The sequence below is a fragment of the Rhyacophila brunnea genome, unplaced genomic scaffold (genome assembly GCF_057557595.1).
Source record: "Rhyacophila brunnea isolate RB1 unplaced genomic scaffold, BYU_Rbru_1.0 scaffold_10, whole genome shotgun sequence".
Lineage (NCBI taxonomy): Eukaryota > Metazoa > Arthropoda > Insecta > Trichoptera > Rhyacophilidae > Rhyacophila > Rhyacophila brunnea.
In genome coordinates this window covers 32,729,489-32,746,898 of record NW_028232752.1, presented here as the reverse complement: position 1 = coordinate 32,746,898, position 17,410 = coordinate 32,729,489, and the positions used below count along the sequence as shown (strand labels likewise).

The 17,410-nt window shown below is 31.4% G+C and overlaps 1 protein-coding gene across 1 annotated transcript in view; it reads left to right on the top strand.

The window, feature by feature from the left end:
* LOC147079096 (alanine--glyoxylate aminotransferase 2-like) overlaps positions 1–17,410 on the top strand; it is a 40,894-nt gene that overhangs the window by 9,770 nt on the left and 13,714 nt on the right. Inside the window, exons 4-5 of the mRNA XM_085953384.1 lie at positions 13,173–13,407; positions 16,994–17,087. Coding sequence (XP_085809510.1) covers positions 13,173–13,407; positions 16,994–17,087 — 329 coding nt within the window. The remainder of the gene's footprint in view (positions 1–13,172; positions 13,408–16,993; positions 17,088–17,410) is intronic.

The window sequence follows — 17,410 nt, the reverse complement described above, 5'->3', positions numbered from 1 at the left end:
CCAAATGTCTCGAAACCCAGGGGACCGACAATATAATTAGGTGACAGGCAGTCGTATTTTTTGGTTTTGTTAGATTCAGCCAAAAGAGCTGCTGAACCTGACAATTGACTTGCATTGTATTGCAAAATGTCATATCAAACGATCATAACTAGTGAGCGGTAATTACCGGGGTTTCGTTACCTTTTTGTCGAATACAGAGCCAGAATCGAATTAGGGGATTAATTTGAATCAGTCAAGTTTTTGCCAATTCTGATCACATCAGTTTTTCACATACAATGAAAGAAATCGGGTAAATTAGCAAAAATATCGAAAATGAAAGTGAATTCCATGAAATGAGCCACGGATTTTCAAACAAAATACCGCAGTTTTTCTAACTACGACAGTAATAATTAGCTTTAACGATTTGTATTTTCTCAGCGCTTCTTTACGCAGTGCTGGAAATATATATATTTTTTATGAGCTTGATAATTTTTCGATAATATATACGTGTTTAGTTTATTAAATTTGTTGTACCATGGACGGTGAACTACAATAAAAATTTTTCAACTGCGGACGTGTACTGAAAGGTTAAGGTAAGTAAAGATTGTCAGCGCCGCAGGAGAAAGAGTCTCATTTCTATGAAATATACGATCAATCCCGTTAAGGTCCTTATCGAGCCTTGAGTATACGCAATAAATAGTTTGACAGAACAAAATTCCTTCATTTATAATTTAGTAGATTTAGTAAATAATATTCATGTTAAAAATTATGCATGAAAGCTATTTTCCAAATACTAAATTGGTACATAGGTATACTGCTGTATGTACCTATTTATTTTATGCGATTTGTAAAATTAAAATAATAAACTGTTTGAATGCATGAATTTATTTGGAAAATAAAATTTGATTGTTAATTTCATTATCGTAGGGGGCTTCAAAATTAGTCAATATATTGGGCCTCTACGTCACCAAACACACCACTGGAAGGAATAGTTAAAAAAACAGCTCTTGATCATGGGTTGTGGAAAACAATTCAAAACAACAAAACAAAAATAAAATATTTCGCTCAGAAAACTAGATACTTATTAATCTTCACTGCCCCAGTAAAGTCAAAAGATTGGACACGATCTTTTGAAAAGAGTGCATTGTATTTATATTATGTTGTTTGATGCCATGTTATTTCATTTATTATGGTGGTTGAATTACTATTGGGTCAATCGTTCAATGGCTTTGAATTACTGCACTTCTAGTACTCACTCATCCTTGTTAAGGGGGGACATGCTCGTTGAAGGTCAAAATTGAGTTTTTATTGTATTTTCAAACCATGATCCTGGACACTCCTTAAACGTTGTAGATAATCTATTTTATTAATTTTGAAGCCTTATTATCCTTTATAGTTATTTTAAACATTTGATGACTGCATAAAGTATTTTTGTTACATAAAATAGTATTCTTTTAAACCTCTCGCTCTAATGTTTTAGAATATAGTCATATTTCGGTACATAACTGTGCAGTGGTGTTAAGATTTTTTACATTTATTAATTTTTAAACGCATTTATAAAACCATTAGTATAATTTATTACGAGATAATTTTTGTAAAATATTCACGATAAAAAATTATATTGATAATCTCTGTGATCGCAAATTTGACAAGAATTAGGCATTTTATTATTCAAAAAATCGGCAAGATTAACACATTTGAAGATGACTCTAAAGATACCTTTTATAAGCTATGTCTTTGACCATTCAAGTGTGATAAACATCTTATGAATAATGATTGCTTTATAATAATTATTGACCTAAGAATAAGGTAGTGTTTTTTTGAAATACGCCATTTCTTTTGTCATTCCCCAGTGGTTAAGCTACAACATACGGCCGTAGCCATAAATTGACAAACTATAATTGAAGTAGGGAGTAAAATGATTTTGACGCGCGTGTTTGAACATGTACCGTTTAAAAAAAAATAAAAAAAAATTCGGTTAGGTACATGTTCAAACACGCGCGTTAACATAATTTTACTCCCTACTTTAATTATAGTTTGTCAATTTATGGCTACGGCCGTATGTTGTAGCTTAAGCACTGGGGAATGACAAAAGAAATGGCGTATTTCAAAAAAACACTACCTTATTCTTAGGTCAATAATTATTATAAAGCAATCATAATTCATAAGATGTTTATCACACTTGAATGGTCAAAGACATAGTTTATAATAAATATCTTTAGAATCATCTTCAAATTTGTTAATCTTGCCGATTTTTTGAATAATAAAATGCCTAATTCTTGTCAAATTTGGGATCACAGAGATTATCAATATAATTTTTTATCGTGAATATTTTACAAAAATTATCTCGTAATAAATTATGCTAATAGTTTTATAAATGCGATTAAAAATTAATAAATGTAAAAAATCTTAACACCACTGCACAGTTATGTACCGAAATATGACTATATTCTAAAACATTAGAGCGAGAGGTTTAAAAGAATACTATTTTATGTAACAAAAATACTTTATGCAGTCATCAAATGTTTAAAATAATTATAAAGGATAATAAGGCTTCAAAATTATATAAATAGATTATCTACAACGTTTAAGGGGTGTCCAGGATCATGGTTTGAAAATACAATAAAAACTCAATTTTGACCTTCGACGAGCATGTCCCCCCTTAAGCCAGTTTCCTTTCATGAACATAGGCGTTTATTAGATTGACCCTATTTCTATGGATAAAAGACTAGATCAGAGTTTACCAACATTTTTCGTTTGGCGGAACCCTTAGAACATTTTCTAGAATCTCGAAGAACTCTTACCTGACCGACACCTTGGGACCGGATTTCAAGTTATACACATTTATATTTTTTATAAAAATCGATCTTTTTAAAAATATATATAAAAAATATTAAAACTATGAATTAGTCAAAAATCTAAACCGTAAAAAATAATTGAATACTTAATAAACTAAATTTTAATAATAAATATAACCATCAAAAGAATGTAATAATAACGAAACCTATGGCACAAATATGTAACAAATTCACATTTTTTTTTACAATTGTAGGTAAGTTTATCTTTGACTTAAAAAAAATCTTTTTAATGTTTTCAGATACATATTTATTAATTAATACAGTTAAAATTGTAAATTATCAAAAAAAAAATCTCAAATTGCAAGCTTCGTATTTTTCCGCTAGGCGCCTATTTAAAAACGGCGCAGTAAAGGCTTCACCTTAATACAGTTGAAATTGTAAATTATCAAAAAAATGTCTCAAATTGCAAGCTTCACATTTTTCCGCTAGGTGACTCTGGTAGGTAAAGTAATGCCAAAATCGAAAGTTTTGATGGGGTAGTTCCAAAGCTATTGGATAAGTTAATAAACACACACATCAACAAGACAAATATCATAGCAATACATCAATCACTATGCTGTAATTTTAAATGCTTTGTCAGAAACAAAATAAACAGTGCGTAGTAGGTGGCAACGTTCATTACTTACTAACAGTTGAATTTCTCGGTTTTTATTTTAAACTAAATTGAAATAAGGTAAGTTAATCATTTTTACTCTATTGCTAAGTTCGTTTCAAATAATAGCTTTTAGAGAATTGACATAAATCGGGTAGCCGCGGTTAGGAATCACTGTACTAGATATTAGCAAGGTGTTTAACGAGGTTTGATGTAGCAATGACAAGCGTACTTAGGCAATATAAAAATGTTTGTCTGCAAAATAATTATTTTGAAATTACCAAGTTAATAAATGCAGTGAGTTTATCGACCTTTTCATAAACCAGTTTTCACTATAATTGCAAATATTATTAATCCATTCAATATGACGATTTAGCTACCTACATAGGTGTAATACCGCCTCAGTATATTGAAACTCTCACTTTTATTTATTTGTGAGAAAAAAGCAACCTGTTTTATAATTCACTGCATCTAAAACCTTTTTCATGGTACGGCCTCTATCATTGCAAATACATAAAATTATTAATCTATTCAATATGACGATTTAACTATAATACCGCCATAGTGTATTACAATGATTACACTTTTTATTTATTTGTGAGAAAAAAGCAACCTGTAAGTCAGTGCTTCTAAAACCTTTTTCATGGTACGGCCCTTACCATATTTTTATATAATAATATTTCGTTGGTGTACAAATAATATAATACTTCATGTAATACTTTTTTACTTTGTTATAAAGGAAAATCAGTGAAATTTCAACATAAAATATCAACCAGATAAAACGTACTGTACTCTCAATAAACAACACTAATCGATATTAAAAAAATATTTTTTAAACAATAAGAAACGTTAAAGATAATTACGCCGTGGGCGTTTTTTTACTACAACATATTACTTTTATATTTTATAAGCCAAGGAAGAAGGCAGTAACAGACTCTCACACACTTTCAAGATAAATGACATACTTAATGTGTTTTTTTCAAATTTGTGTACTGTGAATTAATAAAAACGGTGATATTTTTTATTAGTAGGATGTTAAAATACAAATAAAATAATACTAAACAAGCAGTAACTGCAATAAATAGATGCAATAACTGCCTTTTTGCTAAGAAATGTGTATCATTTTAGCAGATATCCATTTTTTCACTAAGGATAACGGTATTTTACTGATAATACAGATTTTAAAGTGAACAGAATTTATAGCTTTCAAAATTATCTAACTAATGGCATTCATAACTCAATTTCACAAATTTTGCGAGTTACTGCCTTCTTCCTTGGAAGGGCAGAATACAATATCGATCTACTGCGCATACGCAGATACCACGCAAGTTGCAACTATCGCGTGAAAATTCAGATGCTGCTGTACATTTTTGATCCATGCATGCAGTCATGCAACTTGCACGATAATACGTGTTCATATTTCCATTTTATTGTTATGGTCGCGACAATACTTCCTGCCAGCAGTAAATCCATGCACTTATAAACGGGTTATTAACGATATTACTTATAATATGACTATTATGTTTTGATGACTCAACCAATGACATTATAATAACAATACTTAATATATTTGAGCAATCACATTTTATTATCAAGAAACACGATGTCGATAACTGTCACAATGATAAATCGTGACAACTCATAAACATGCACTTTCGCAATAAACAACGAATTGATTGATTAGAAAATAATTCAATGTTCATTCGCATTTACTGACAAGTATTTCTACTTATCGTTATTTATTATTGTACCTATTATATCCGATCTGCCTGGTCATTAAATTTTAATTATGTACCTACTTCAATTTATTTTTATTACGTGGATAGTAACACAATAGATAAGTAAAAAAATCTTTCAAAAATCTTAAAATAACACTTATAGCTGTAACTATGGCATTAATAATGATAAATAGTATTTTTTCGAGAATGTCATAAATCGTTCATTCATATCAAACGACAACAATCTAAAATTACATAATATTATCTCATATTATTACTATGATAATATTTTGGTTTTACGTCTTATATTTTTTTGTGTAAGTACCGACGTAGTATTATATATCTTCCAAAATTATTACCTACATTTGAAAATTAAATCGTTTAAAGTTCAGGGTGAACGTAAGCAGGGCCGAATTCATACTTGAAGGCAACTGGGCATGATTTATATTTAGAATAATTTCAATTTAAAAAAAAGTGGGTAATATGCAATTTGCAAGACTGACAGGTTAATCTATAGCTTAATCAATTATACTGTAGGCATATCCAATGCGTCAATGGCACCATATGTGGTCAATTGAGCGGTGAAAACGTAAAAAGCGTGTATATTCGTTGTTATATAATAAAATGAGTAAGCATTAACCATTTCCATTTTTATTTTCTTAACTAGCGTATGCGAACGACATTTTTTAATTTATTATCAAGAATCCCAGATGATCTCGTATCATTTCATTCATAGATCTATCACAGGAATGAGAGAATGGGAATATGTTAAAACCCGCGCTTTAAACTGATACGTAGTTTTCCCTTATAGTTGCGCAGTAGGCTCTTTCAACGATTCTAAACCAAAACTTACATTTTCACGACAAATGGGAAGTTGAATATATCTTTGTGATCGTAAAAGACGAGTGTAGTTTAATTTGTAACATCTCAGTGTCGTCAGTCAAATAATATAATATGTTTGTTCAAGTTGAAGAAATACATAGGAGAGTGTGGTAGATCACTTCTAGTTTTGATACTAGGTAGTAATCACACCCCACTTGAAGATGGACATGCTTGAATTAGAGCATTCACTCAACCATTTAAAGATTTGAGTTCAAATCCCATTCAGTGAACTTTTTTCTTTTAGTGTTAGTTAGTACTAATGTGTTTATCTGAAGTTTCATTATGCTATTTCGTATGTAGGTATTTTTCAATTTACGCAACTAATCTGCATACAAACAATATATATAAAATTGTCCAATGTTAGGCCGATTATTAATGTTATCTTAATTGATAGAAGCGTACCTAATACATAACATGAGTTATGTAGGGATGCTATATTGAAAAACATATATAGATATCTGGTAACGGCATTGTACCGAACAAGTCGCAAGAGACAGAAGAGATGTATTGATGTCGACAGATGTTGTCCCAGTTATTTCTTTTAGTCCACTTCGGCAAAAATATTGCAAGGGACGAAAGCAAGCATCGTATCCACGAAAAAAATATTGACACCTAGTAAGTAACTAGAAAGAAAACTAATACCAAAGTTTAGTAGGTAAGTATCGTATATCCAACTACTTATTTGAGAAAATGTAGATATAATGGAAATGTAAACCCAATCATAATATTTGTATCATACATACATTATAACATGTTTAGTATGCACATAATTCATTTTTATTGCTGGCAGCTACTTCTTTCATTGTTTGAATAATCGAGCCATTCAAAGCGAAAAAGGTAAATAGAATCGTTTACCTTTAGCGAAAAAACATACAAGAGTATTAGCATGAACAAAGTATCTAGTATCTAAGTAAAAAGTAAACATGTACATATTATATGAAACGACTTGTAGGGTATCCTGTGTCAAGCAGGAAGAGTATGCACATGTAATAAAACTTTTAAATGTATTTGTTTGTTTTTGACATTTACCTTTTTAGTTGGCAACTTGGTTTTGCATAAAAATAAATGTTATCTGGAATCTATTTACGATTTTTCAAATAATGTAACTTTTATGTCAATTGTATTAAGCAATTATTTATAATATCGTGAGCATCAGGGCCGCCGTGAATATTCGTCTGAAATGTGCATTAAACGAAGGCGGCCAAAAATTCTTTTTTGTTTTCACTTTTTTTTTAAATTCGAAGAGTGACTGCTGCCTCTCATAATATCTGAATAAAAATCAACAATAACTACAATATTATAAAAACGATAAGTATACCTAGGTATACCGGATTACGTGCATGTTTCTTCACAATACTATATTAATACTATTCATAATATAACACTTTAAGTGGAAGGAGGTGTACAAACATACCTTATTATAATTTTGCATATGTGGGAAAATAGATTATTATTTCGAATTAATCTGTTTTTAATTGAGGTGAAAGTAGGGGCTGTATTATGAATTCCTCGCAGGGGCAGCCGACTTCCTAGAGGCAAGCCTGATAGTCATAAGGTCAATCTTAGGTTCGAGTTATAGGATAAAACAAAAATACTGTAAATTTTTTTACTTAGGTATATATTTTTTTCAATTCATAATAATAATATGAAATATTTGTATTATTTATCTTCCTATGCTCATATAATATGGTTACATATAAATTGTACGTAAAACATTTCATTGTGGCACAGTTCGCCGTGAGCTTTCTTATCGGAAAGAGATAACCGTATACTTTACGGTCTCCAATTTTATTAGATGCAATATGAACATTAATTCAATTTTAATAGCTGATTTTGGCAAAATTAATGAATTCAAGAATGAAAACCTAACCTAACCTAACAAATAATCCAGTATATCGGATATTTTCAAAATTTGTTTGCTGCTGGCTGGATATGTTGTGGGACATGAATGACATTAACATGGAAAAGAAAATGACACTCACTTTATTGTCGGTTCTGCCGAATGGCATAATCTGTTCTAACGCCATTACAATAAAGGTGATATTGCTATAAATTCCTGATGCTTTTTGTTGGGTCTGCCGAATGGTTCGGTTCGAATGGGTTCGCTCAAATGAACATTGACATTAGAAACACTGCTCTAACGCCATTACAATAAAGGTCATATTGCTATAAATTCCCGATGCGTGATATCGCATAATTGAATTGCGTGACGTCTACCTATACATGCGAATGCGCGAATTTACTTGCTAGCTACTGTATTGAGTGCGTCGTCCATTAATAATGTCATTGGTTGTGGGTATCGTATCCGTCTGTGCAATGTGAGTGGTGCAGAGCCAAATAACGGCCGCAGGCCAATACTTTAATTTGTCTTTGCACCGCTGGCCGCCCATGGATTCAGCGGTCTTTATCAGTGATTTCTTCGTTATAATTAATTTCAGAAAAAAACTGTTGAAAAGGTTGACGCTAGTCTGAATATAAATAATATTTTATTTGTTGAAGCGAGCGACATCAGTGATTGGTAATAGTTGTACCTATATGCTCAAGTAATGTACTACCTACTTAGGACGGCGTTACGTGCTCAGATATTTAACTGAAATTGAAGTTTCGTAGGTAGACGATTTGCACATCTAATCTGTATAAAAAAAGTGGCTATAATTATTAGCGATTCACAAATTAGCTATGTCTTTTTTGCAATCTACCGACCGTATGAAAAATATCTAGGCGTGTAAAGCGGGCCTTAAAATCGCACGTGTCGCTGATAACGAGACAAGTTTATTATTTTATATAAATATACGTTTTTTCACATACGCGACTGTATCCCTCTGTACCCATCTGTCGACCTGACTATTCCCTTTAAATCATTGCTTTGAATCCAGTAAGTACCTTACAGTCGGAAAGATGACCGAAGGCTATAGCGTAAAAAGCGAGTAAAAAACAAAATAGGTTCTTCAGCTTTATGGAAATTGCGAAAACTGCTCGTAATCCATTTTTCTATGGCTATAGGTACGTTGAAATAACACTATATTATATAATAAATGATAGGTAGCTGCAGCCTTCATATTATAATAGGCACTTTTGAAAATGTTATGATTTATTCAACTGTTTGTATAAATATTTTAACATCGGTATAGTATTATAGTAATAATAATAAGTATAGATTATTAATTATTTAAAAATACAGATTAAGGTGAATACGTCTTCATCTACCAGATACACCTAGCGGGAATATACGAAGCTTACAATTTTAGACATTTTTTTAAAACATAATTTACTTTGTAAAATATCTGTTTTAATTAATAAAAACGAATCTGAAAACATTAAAAAAGAAAATATTTTTTTTTATTTCTAGTCAAAGAAAAACGTTATAAGTATGAATTCGTTAAAGGATTCCATTTTATTAATACGGCCTCTGGAGTATTGGCCTTAATGAGTAATGAATGGAGTACAAGTGCTGAAACTAGAATAGATCTGGAATATCTACGTCTTGTTGAATGTGTACTTAGGGATTTCAATATCTACTGAATGAGAGCATCAATAAAATACCGGTATTTCGGTATTTCATATTGAATGCCAGTATTCAAAAAAAGTCTTTCAAGGCTTCCATTTTTTTCGCAGTGGCGTCAACTATCGCTCAGAATGAAATATAGTAAAGATAGGCCGAGGATTTTTCTGCCTAAATAAGTCTAAAATCAAAGTAATAAGCTTATTTCAGCTTTTCAGCAAAACAATAATATTTCAACAAAATTAAAGTCGAGAGTGCCCGAAATAAATTTATTCAGTAAAATAATTGAGTTATTTTAGATATTCTCAGTCTAAATAGATGTTTATTTCATATTTGAATAATAAATTATGCTATTTATAAACAATTGGATTCGTGATGTAAGAAAGTACCTACATATTTTACATACAATTTATAAATTTATCGTTAAATCTATTTTATGACAGGCCCCCTACGGATATTTTAGCCGACGCGATATGAAGCCACAATTGTGCTGCTAGATTTTTTTTTTACAAATACGTTAGTATTTTAAATTTTCAGTGTCAGTTATCCATCTATCAGGGTTGGCGAACCTTTTTACGTACGGGTGCCAAAATTTCCCAAATAATATTTTTCGACTGTCTGACGTGCCAAGCAGTTTTTCATGTCGAAAAAAAAGTTTTTTTAAGTCTTCTAAAAAAATATTTTTTAAAAATTCTATTGAAAAAGTTTAAAAATTAGAAGTAAGTTCTTGATATTCTGTCTTTTACCGTCTTTCTAGCCGAAGGCATACATTTTATTCTTTGAATATTTTTTTCCTTGTTTTCAAAATTCTCAGAGATCGTGGAAGCATTTAAATCACTATTTTTTACAATATGATTTATTATATGGTATATTTACAATAAACATAATGATTATTCTTGAAAAGGATTTATTTGCCTGATGTTTTTTATACAATGCGATTTGTCATTTTATACATGAATTTCGTCGTTTCGGTTTGCGCATCGATAGGTAAACATAATCTGAAAAACCGAAGAAAATAGGCATGCCTATGTCGTCACTATTTTTTAATATTGTATATAAGTAAGTACTTAAGTATATATTTATTTGGAAAACTTTTTTTAAATATACATAAAATAGTAAGTAATTTCTTTTATCTTCAAAATGAAACATTCGCGTGTGATGCGAAATCATCTCGCATGGTCTAGGTTCGCCACCCCCTGCTCTATACGTACTCCCCTCGACCCGCATCTCATTTCACCACTCCATCAAAGCTATCTGACCATGTTCGCGATTCAATTGTATTATATTTTAACTCCTTACTAGCTCGCATGATCGTTATTTGACATTTCAATTTTATTTATTACTATCTTTTACATGAAGGAGTGAATGTTTTTTTGTGATTCAGGAAAAAACGCCACTGGTCGGGGTGGGTATATCGAGTACGGATTTAGTAAAAAAAAACTTTTATACTGAATGACAAATACGGCGAATGTAACAATAACATTATAAAACAAACAAATTGCAATGTGTACAAAAGATTTTTTTTATAAGCAAAGACAACATTTTTATTTTTGTCCTAGCGAAAGCAGCACAACAATGGAAACGATACGATTAGTGTTATCGCAATGTCTCTGTTTTTCTTTTTTACTTGTCCTTTGTTTTCTTCTATTGAACGACATATTTGATTGTGTCAACAATCTTTTGCAGCACACAGTCACATGCTTTGTAGTGTTGTCATGTTTAAAATGTGGACAACATTATTAATTTATGGTTTATGTATTTAGTATATTAGTTTAGCTATTATGGCCGGTGATGTTGTATGACGTTAGGCAGGTCATGCAACATTTAGAGGTGACAACAGCAAAGAGGAATGAAAACAATAAAACTTTTGAGAGTAGGTTAAGAACAGAAAACACAAAATTAATGGGAACGGCTTACCATACAGGGTATGGTAACAGTTTAGAAGGGGGATTCTATTTCTTGAACCAAGGGACACAAAGCGTCACAAAACTGTCCTTATAATATAGAATGCGCGTTATGTTTACGTGATAAACTTTAATGCATATTATGAGTAACTGTGTATTGAAAATAATGTATTCTTTAACATGTGTTTAAGTTTATCTCAGATTTTTCATACTCGAGATCCGTACCCTGTTATACCACACCTAGTAGGGCAAGTCAGTACTCTTTAATTTTATATTCCTGGTTAAGGGATGAAAGAAGTTTCACTTCTTGAAAAGTCGGTTGTTATCTATGGAAAAACAGAAGCTGTGCGAGCGGGCAGTAGCATAGGTATTTCCAAACCATTAAATATTAAATCGTCACTATTCTTGAACAGAGAGGAGGGAAGTAATATTGAAATCAAGTTAATGTTCTTCTTCCTTATCGTAAGTCGTAACCCTCGTGACCTCTCCGCAATTGCTACTGTAACATTCTGGATCAGCCTTCTCCAGTTTCCCATATCCTCTGTAAACCTTGTGGTGGATGTTATCGGTTGTTTTGTACATTTCGTTACTTGGTTACTCCACTTCATCGGTATTTGCCCACTGCATCTTTTACCAGGCACATTGATCGGAATAATGAACCTTTCGAAGCTTTCTGGGTCACGGCGAACAGTATGACCAAAGAAACAAAAAACACGACGAAGGCACATAGATGATAGTCTCTCGCTGTTGCGAAGTTCTTGTAGTAACGAGGCATAGGTCCTATGCTTTGTACAGGACACCCTCATCAGTCATCGCCAGCACCACGTTGCGAAAACATCGAACATTTTTCTTTCCTTGGCTCTAAAGTTATTGTCCAAATCACATATTATCTTATCTCAATAAAAAAGCGGTTTTCTTAACAAATGTAAATAGATTGAAGAATAAATGTATCAGTAGCCTGATTCTGAGTACCTCCGCTACACGGAAGTACATTGAAACATGTATATGCTTGAGAGCGATTGTTTTTCCTACAACCGGGGACAGATCTCGAAAAAATTCGAACGTTCGCAGTCAATATTTATACTATATATTAGAAAGGTCGGTGGTTCGAACCCACCCGAGCGCGTTATTTTTTCACGTGAAAAAAATATCTATAATTATGCCATAAATAAACCATACACAATTTTAGATATTTTATAGATATAAGAATATTTTTTAAGAATTTTTAGTCTAAGCAGGTCTTGATTAACATAATATTGATAATAAAATGTCAAAATCTTATTTTGTATATTACAAAAGCGGTCACCCATCCAAGTACTATCCGCGGGCAATGTCGCTTAACTTCGGTGATCGGACGAGAACCGTCAGCTGCTCCGCTGGTAACATTCTGCGTTACATTAAGTTGAATTTTCTGCACAGAATTTTATTTTAATGCCAATGTCACGGCGAGCGGTAAAAAATAATATACATGTTAAAACAAAACCAAATTCTTCCAGTATTAAAAAAAAAACAATTGAAATATTGTTTCATTTTGGTCTGAAATTTAAATCTAATTTTTTATTCTATTACGTACCCTCCATACAGATGTAAAATTGTACCTTTTTGGCAAGCCGTTATCGTGAAATCAATAGTATGGTATCTGGAAGGAATGTAGTACTCAAGTCGTTGATTGTCGCTCATTGTAGAATTATATTGTCAATTTATTCATATAGCATCTGGAATTTTCTTTTCACGCAGTCGGTCATTGTCATCCCCGCGTCGTAAAAGCAGGCTGCCAACAGATGGCAGCGCTTTCCACAAACAACCGCTACCTGCACGACGAACTGGTCATCCTGGCAGAACGCCTCACAGGAACCATGCCTGAAGGTCTCTCCATCTGCTACATGGTTAACTCAGGGTCTGAAGCCAACGATCTGGCCCTGCGGTTATCGAGGACTTACACAGGATGCGAAGACGTTATCACACTTGATCAGTTAGTATTTTAAAAGTATTGAGAGCAGCTTTCGCTGCACTAATCGTTATATGTTTTCATAACAGATGGAGCCATGTCTGTCAGCATTACGGTATTTAAAAAAAAAGAAAAATTGTTTCTACTTAATTATTATGCTTTTCATTACAGCATGTCTCATGTGTAGTGTTGTTTTTAAAATATACACGTTACTTATGTAATAATAGTTTTTTTTATATTTTGCCGCTTTATAGATATTGTTTTAGGACAACAGTACACTCGTTAATATAATTTAGATTCGTAATAATCTAAAGCGTCTATTTCTAAGATCAAAGTATAACAAAATATACATACTTACATACCTACTCAATATTAAGTAATTTTACATAATATCTAATGATATTATATAACCTCCAAAACCTGACAAACATGGAAACAAATAGTGACTTACAGAAAACAATAAATTAAAACAAGGTGTAAATTATAACCGATTAATGGTTCATTGGTTAAAAAAAATGGATAAAATTTTGTTTTAATTTGAAAATACAATGCAATGGAAAAAAGAAACTAACGTTAACACAAAAACGTCGTTTATCAGAAATATTTTTGTGAACTTATTGGTTTTTGGAAATTACGCCTTATATGTATGTATTGTATGTATGTTCATTTTATTAAAGGCAACATACTTCCTTACGTAATAATTAAAAAAAGCAATACTATGTGTAATTTCAATGAAATAATATTTGATTTCTATCAGTTATAAAGAAACTAAAGTCAGCCGATTTGGCGATACATGTTTTTTTTTAAGTTACGTCTACATTTTATTATTACCACGACTATATTATGCATGGCTTTTATAATAATATTCAGGCAAATAATTAAAGTATATCTGTATTACTTATCGAAATTATAATTGAAAATTACAGGTGACAAACGAAAAAAATGTTGCTTATTAAATATTAAGATTTCAAAACAGATATACATATTATAATATGAAGAGATATACTTTGAATTATTTAACTCATTCATTGTTTTTTATGTTATTTAGTATTGCGATAAATTTATGTGTGGTTAATGTTCACATAAAGTATAAAAATCAACCTCAAATCTAATCCGTTTGTTTTTTCATTTGTTTCTTTCAGCTCATTACCTACGTTCGAATATCAAAAAAACACGCGCGAAAGAAGAAAAAAACAGCTCGTCTTTTAAGACTGGGCCTTGTATGAGAAAAGGGCCAAACGACAAATGCCTACGAAAAGGCCTATCGACGATACATCATTCAAACCATTGTAATCATTATAAATTTACACATTTTGTTGCAGTTCATTATTGTGTTGAATATAAGATATCCGTTAAAGATGAGCAATTGACACATTTGAAAAATAGCTAAGTAGGTACTTAAAATATATTTGAGAAATAATTATAGCACTATTTTTTGACATTTGTACTTTTGTACAATGTGATTGACTGTTAAATTCACCTACATTCGCTAGTGAAATCGGGTTATTTTTTTTTAATTACAGGAGAAGTGGCGTTCTAAAATATTAGGCCACTATACAAAAAAAAAACAATCATTAGTTTTGGCCTCCTCGGGATTTGGAACAAAAATAGTCATAAGTAAAAGCTTTTGTTTAGCTCTTCCTTCAAAAAAAAATACTATCTAATCGGCTTTTCCACCCATTTTCTTCTGCCTAAATCGATTTCAAAAACAATTTTTCGGATTTTATATATGTATAGATAATATTAAATTCATTAAAACTACATATTTACATGAGATTAAGGCTCCTTTGTCCAGCTGGGTCTCAATACTTTTCATAATCTTATGATTCCGTTAAGGTTTCGAAGTTACAAAAACGACATAATATATTATCGACTATTAATAACGCACTTACAACAATTCATCATGAGTTTGTTAAGAGGCAGTAGTGGGTCGATGAAGTAAGGTACGTGTAAAGAGCTTGCGTCTACATCCAACCGTTGTTGTTCGCGTGGACTCACTCTACCTATTAGTCGTGTGTGATATTGACACATGTGTCTAAAGATACTGACTGTATATGCCGCGTTCCTAGATCTAGCCGTTGTTAATTCATATGAATATAGCAGTTTACTTTTTATTTCGTACTTCACGCAGACGGAATCGCTGGCTATCGCTACTAATAAACAATTTATTGTTGCTCATCTTAATCGGATATATCATTTTTTATGTGTTTAGTAACGAGTGGTAATATAAATGAAGATCGCTACATGGGGATGAATGTATACAAAGTGAATTTGTAAAAATCAATGTTTAAAAATAATTGTTTCAGTGAAGTACGTGAAGTAAGTGTTTTTATTAAAGCTTGTGCTAATTGCATACATTGCGCCACTAAGCTATTAATACCATGTGACAGTTGTGTACCATTTAAATGAGTTGCAGTGGACATGTTCAACATGCACTTATCGTGTACGGAGGAGAGTGAAAAGCCCATAAATACTAATTCAATAATGGACGAACAGCCATGGGTACAAAAATAATGTGACTGTAATATTTTCATCACTAATAATATTTTTTTCAGATACTTTTTGTTGTGTGGTTTATCACATAAATTTTAGGGTCGTGCATAAAAGAGTAGGTCAAAAACAAAAGCGCTTCCCTCCATCACTCACACATTGAAATGCATAAAAATAATGCCATAGTTTTAATGCATTCTTAAGTACCAATATTATAAATTATACTGAGCTACTTTGACAATTGTTTAAATTTATAAAAATGGAGATAAACCCCTCTTCTTCTTACCTACTTAAATGACAGCATACAATTTTGGGTATTTAAACCTCTCCTCGTCCTCTTAATGTCACATTTAGACATACAATCTTTTACCCTCTGTCTAAATTATGTCAAATTAATAATGTTCTTACAGAATGTATTATTCTCAGGAAAAGTTTAGCTTAAAATATTATGTTGATTTGTCACGTCACATTTTTACACCCCATTTCGTCATAAACCATTACATTCTCAAATTAATTGTAATCTCTGTAATTATTTGGAACATGTATAGATTATAGTTTTTTAATAGTCGGCAGTTTAAAAATAGTAAATATTTGAACTCACTGGGAACGTGATTTTTTTTTTAAAAAGGCTTCAGATATTATTATTTTTTCTTATTAATTATAGCGTACTAATTTTTGAGGATGTCACCTAATGGAAAATAGATTTCGCCACGAAAACATTTTTTATATTATTATTAATTAAACATTAATCTGTAAGGTCAATATCAAATTAATTATGCAAAGAAATACATTGGAACGAAAATAGTTAATTTTTGAAGAAAAAAAAACTATAAATTATCGTTTTCGTTCCGAGAAAAGTTTTTACAGAATACACTGGGTGGAATAGTTGTTAGTACAAACACAAATTGATAAAAGAACAAGCAAAATTGATTCAATCTGAAGATTTTAATGCAGAACGACTTTATTCATCACTTCACTGTGGCTGCAGAGAAATATTAATGATTATTTAAAATTTATGGTTTGTATTATCCTTGTCATAGCCTCGAGTGTTGACAATTAAAAATGGCGAATTTATGCATGTATTTGTTCTGTGGGTGTCATATACCCTGTGTTGTTGCAGTGCGTACCATGGCCACCTAAACACGATGATTGACATCTCCCCCTACAAGTTCAAGTTGCCCGGGGGCACCCCCCAGAGAGACTGGGTGCATGTGGTGAGTTTGATTGAATTTCCCCGTTCTATTATAGCACATTATTATGTTTGTTCCGAAACTTCTGTTGTGGTTGGAACAATGTGAAAGTAATGTTGGCGTGCTACACAGATTCCATATCATTATTAAGGTATAATAATGTATATTAAATTCATAAGGGGTATACCTAAATACATTTTTCTCAAGCCGGATATTCGTATTTAGAAATACATTATATCAATACCCATACCTGCTTTATTTTTAAAAACAAATAAATACATAATAACATTTACTCTCATTTTTTTTACAATACGCATCGGCATATCGATTTTATTAATATTCCATTT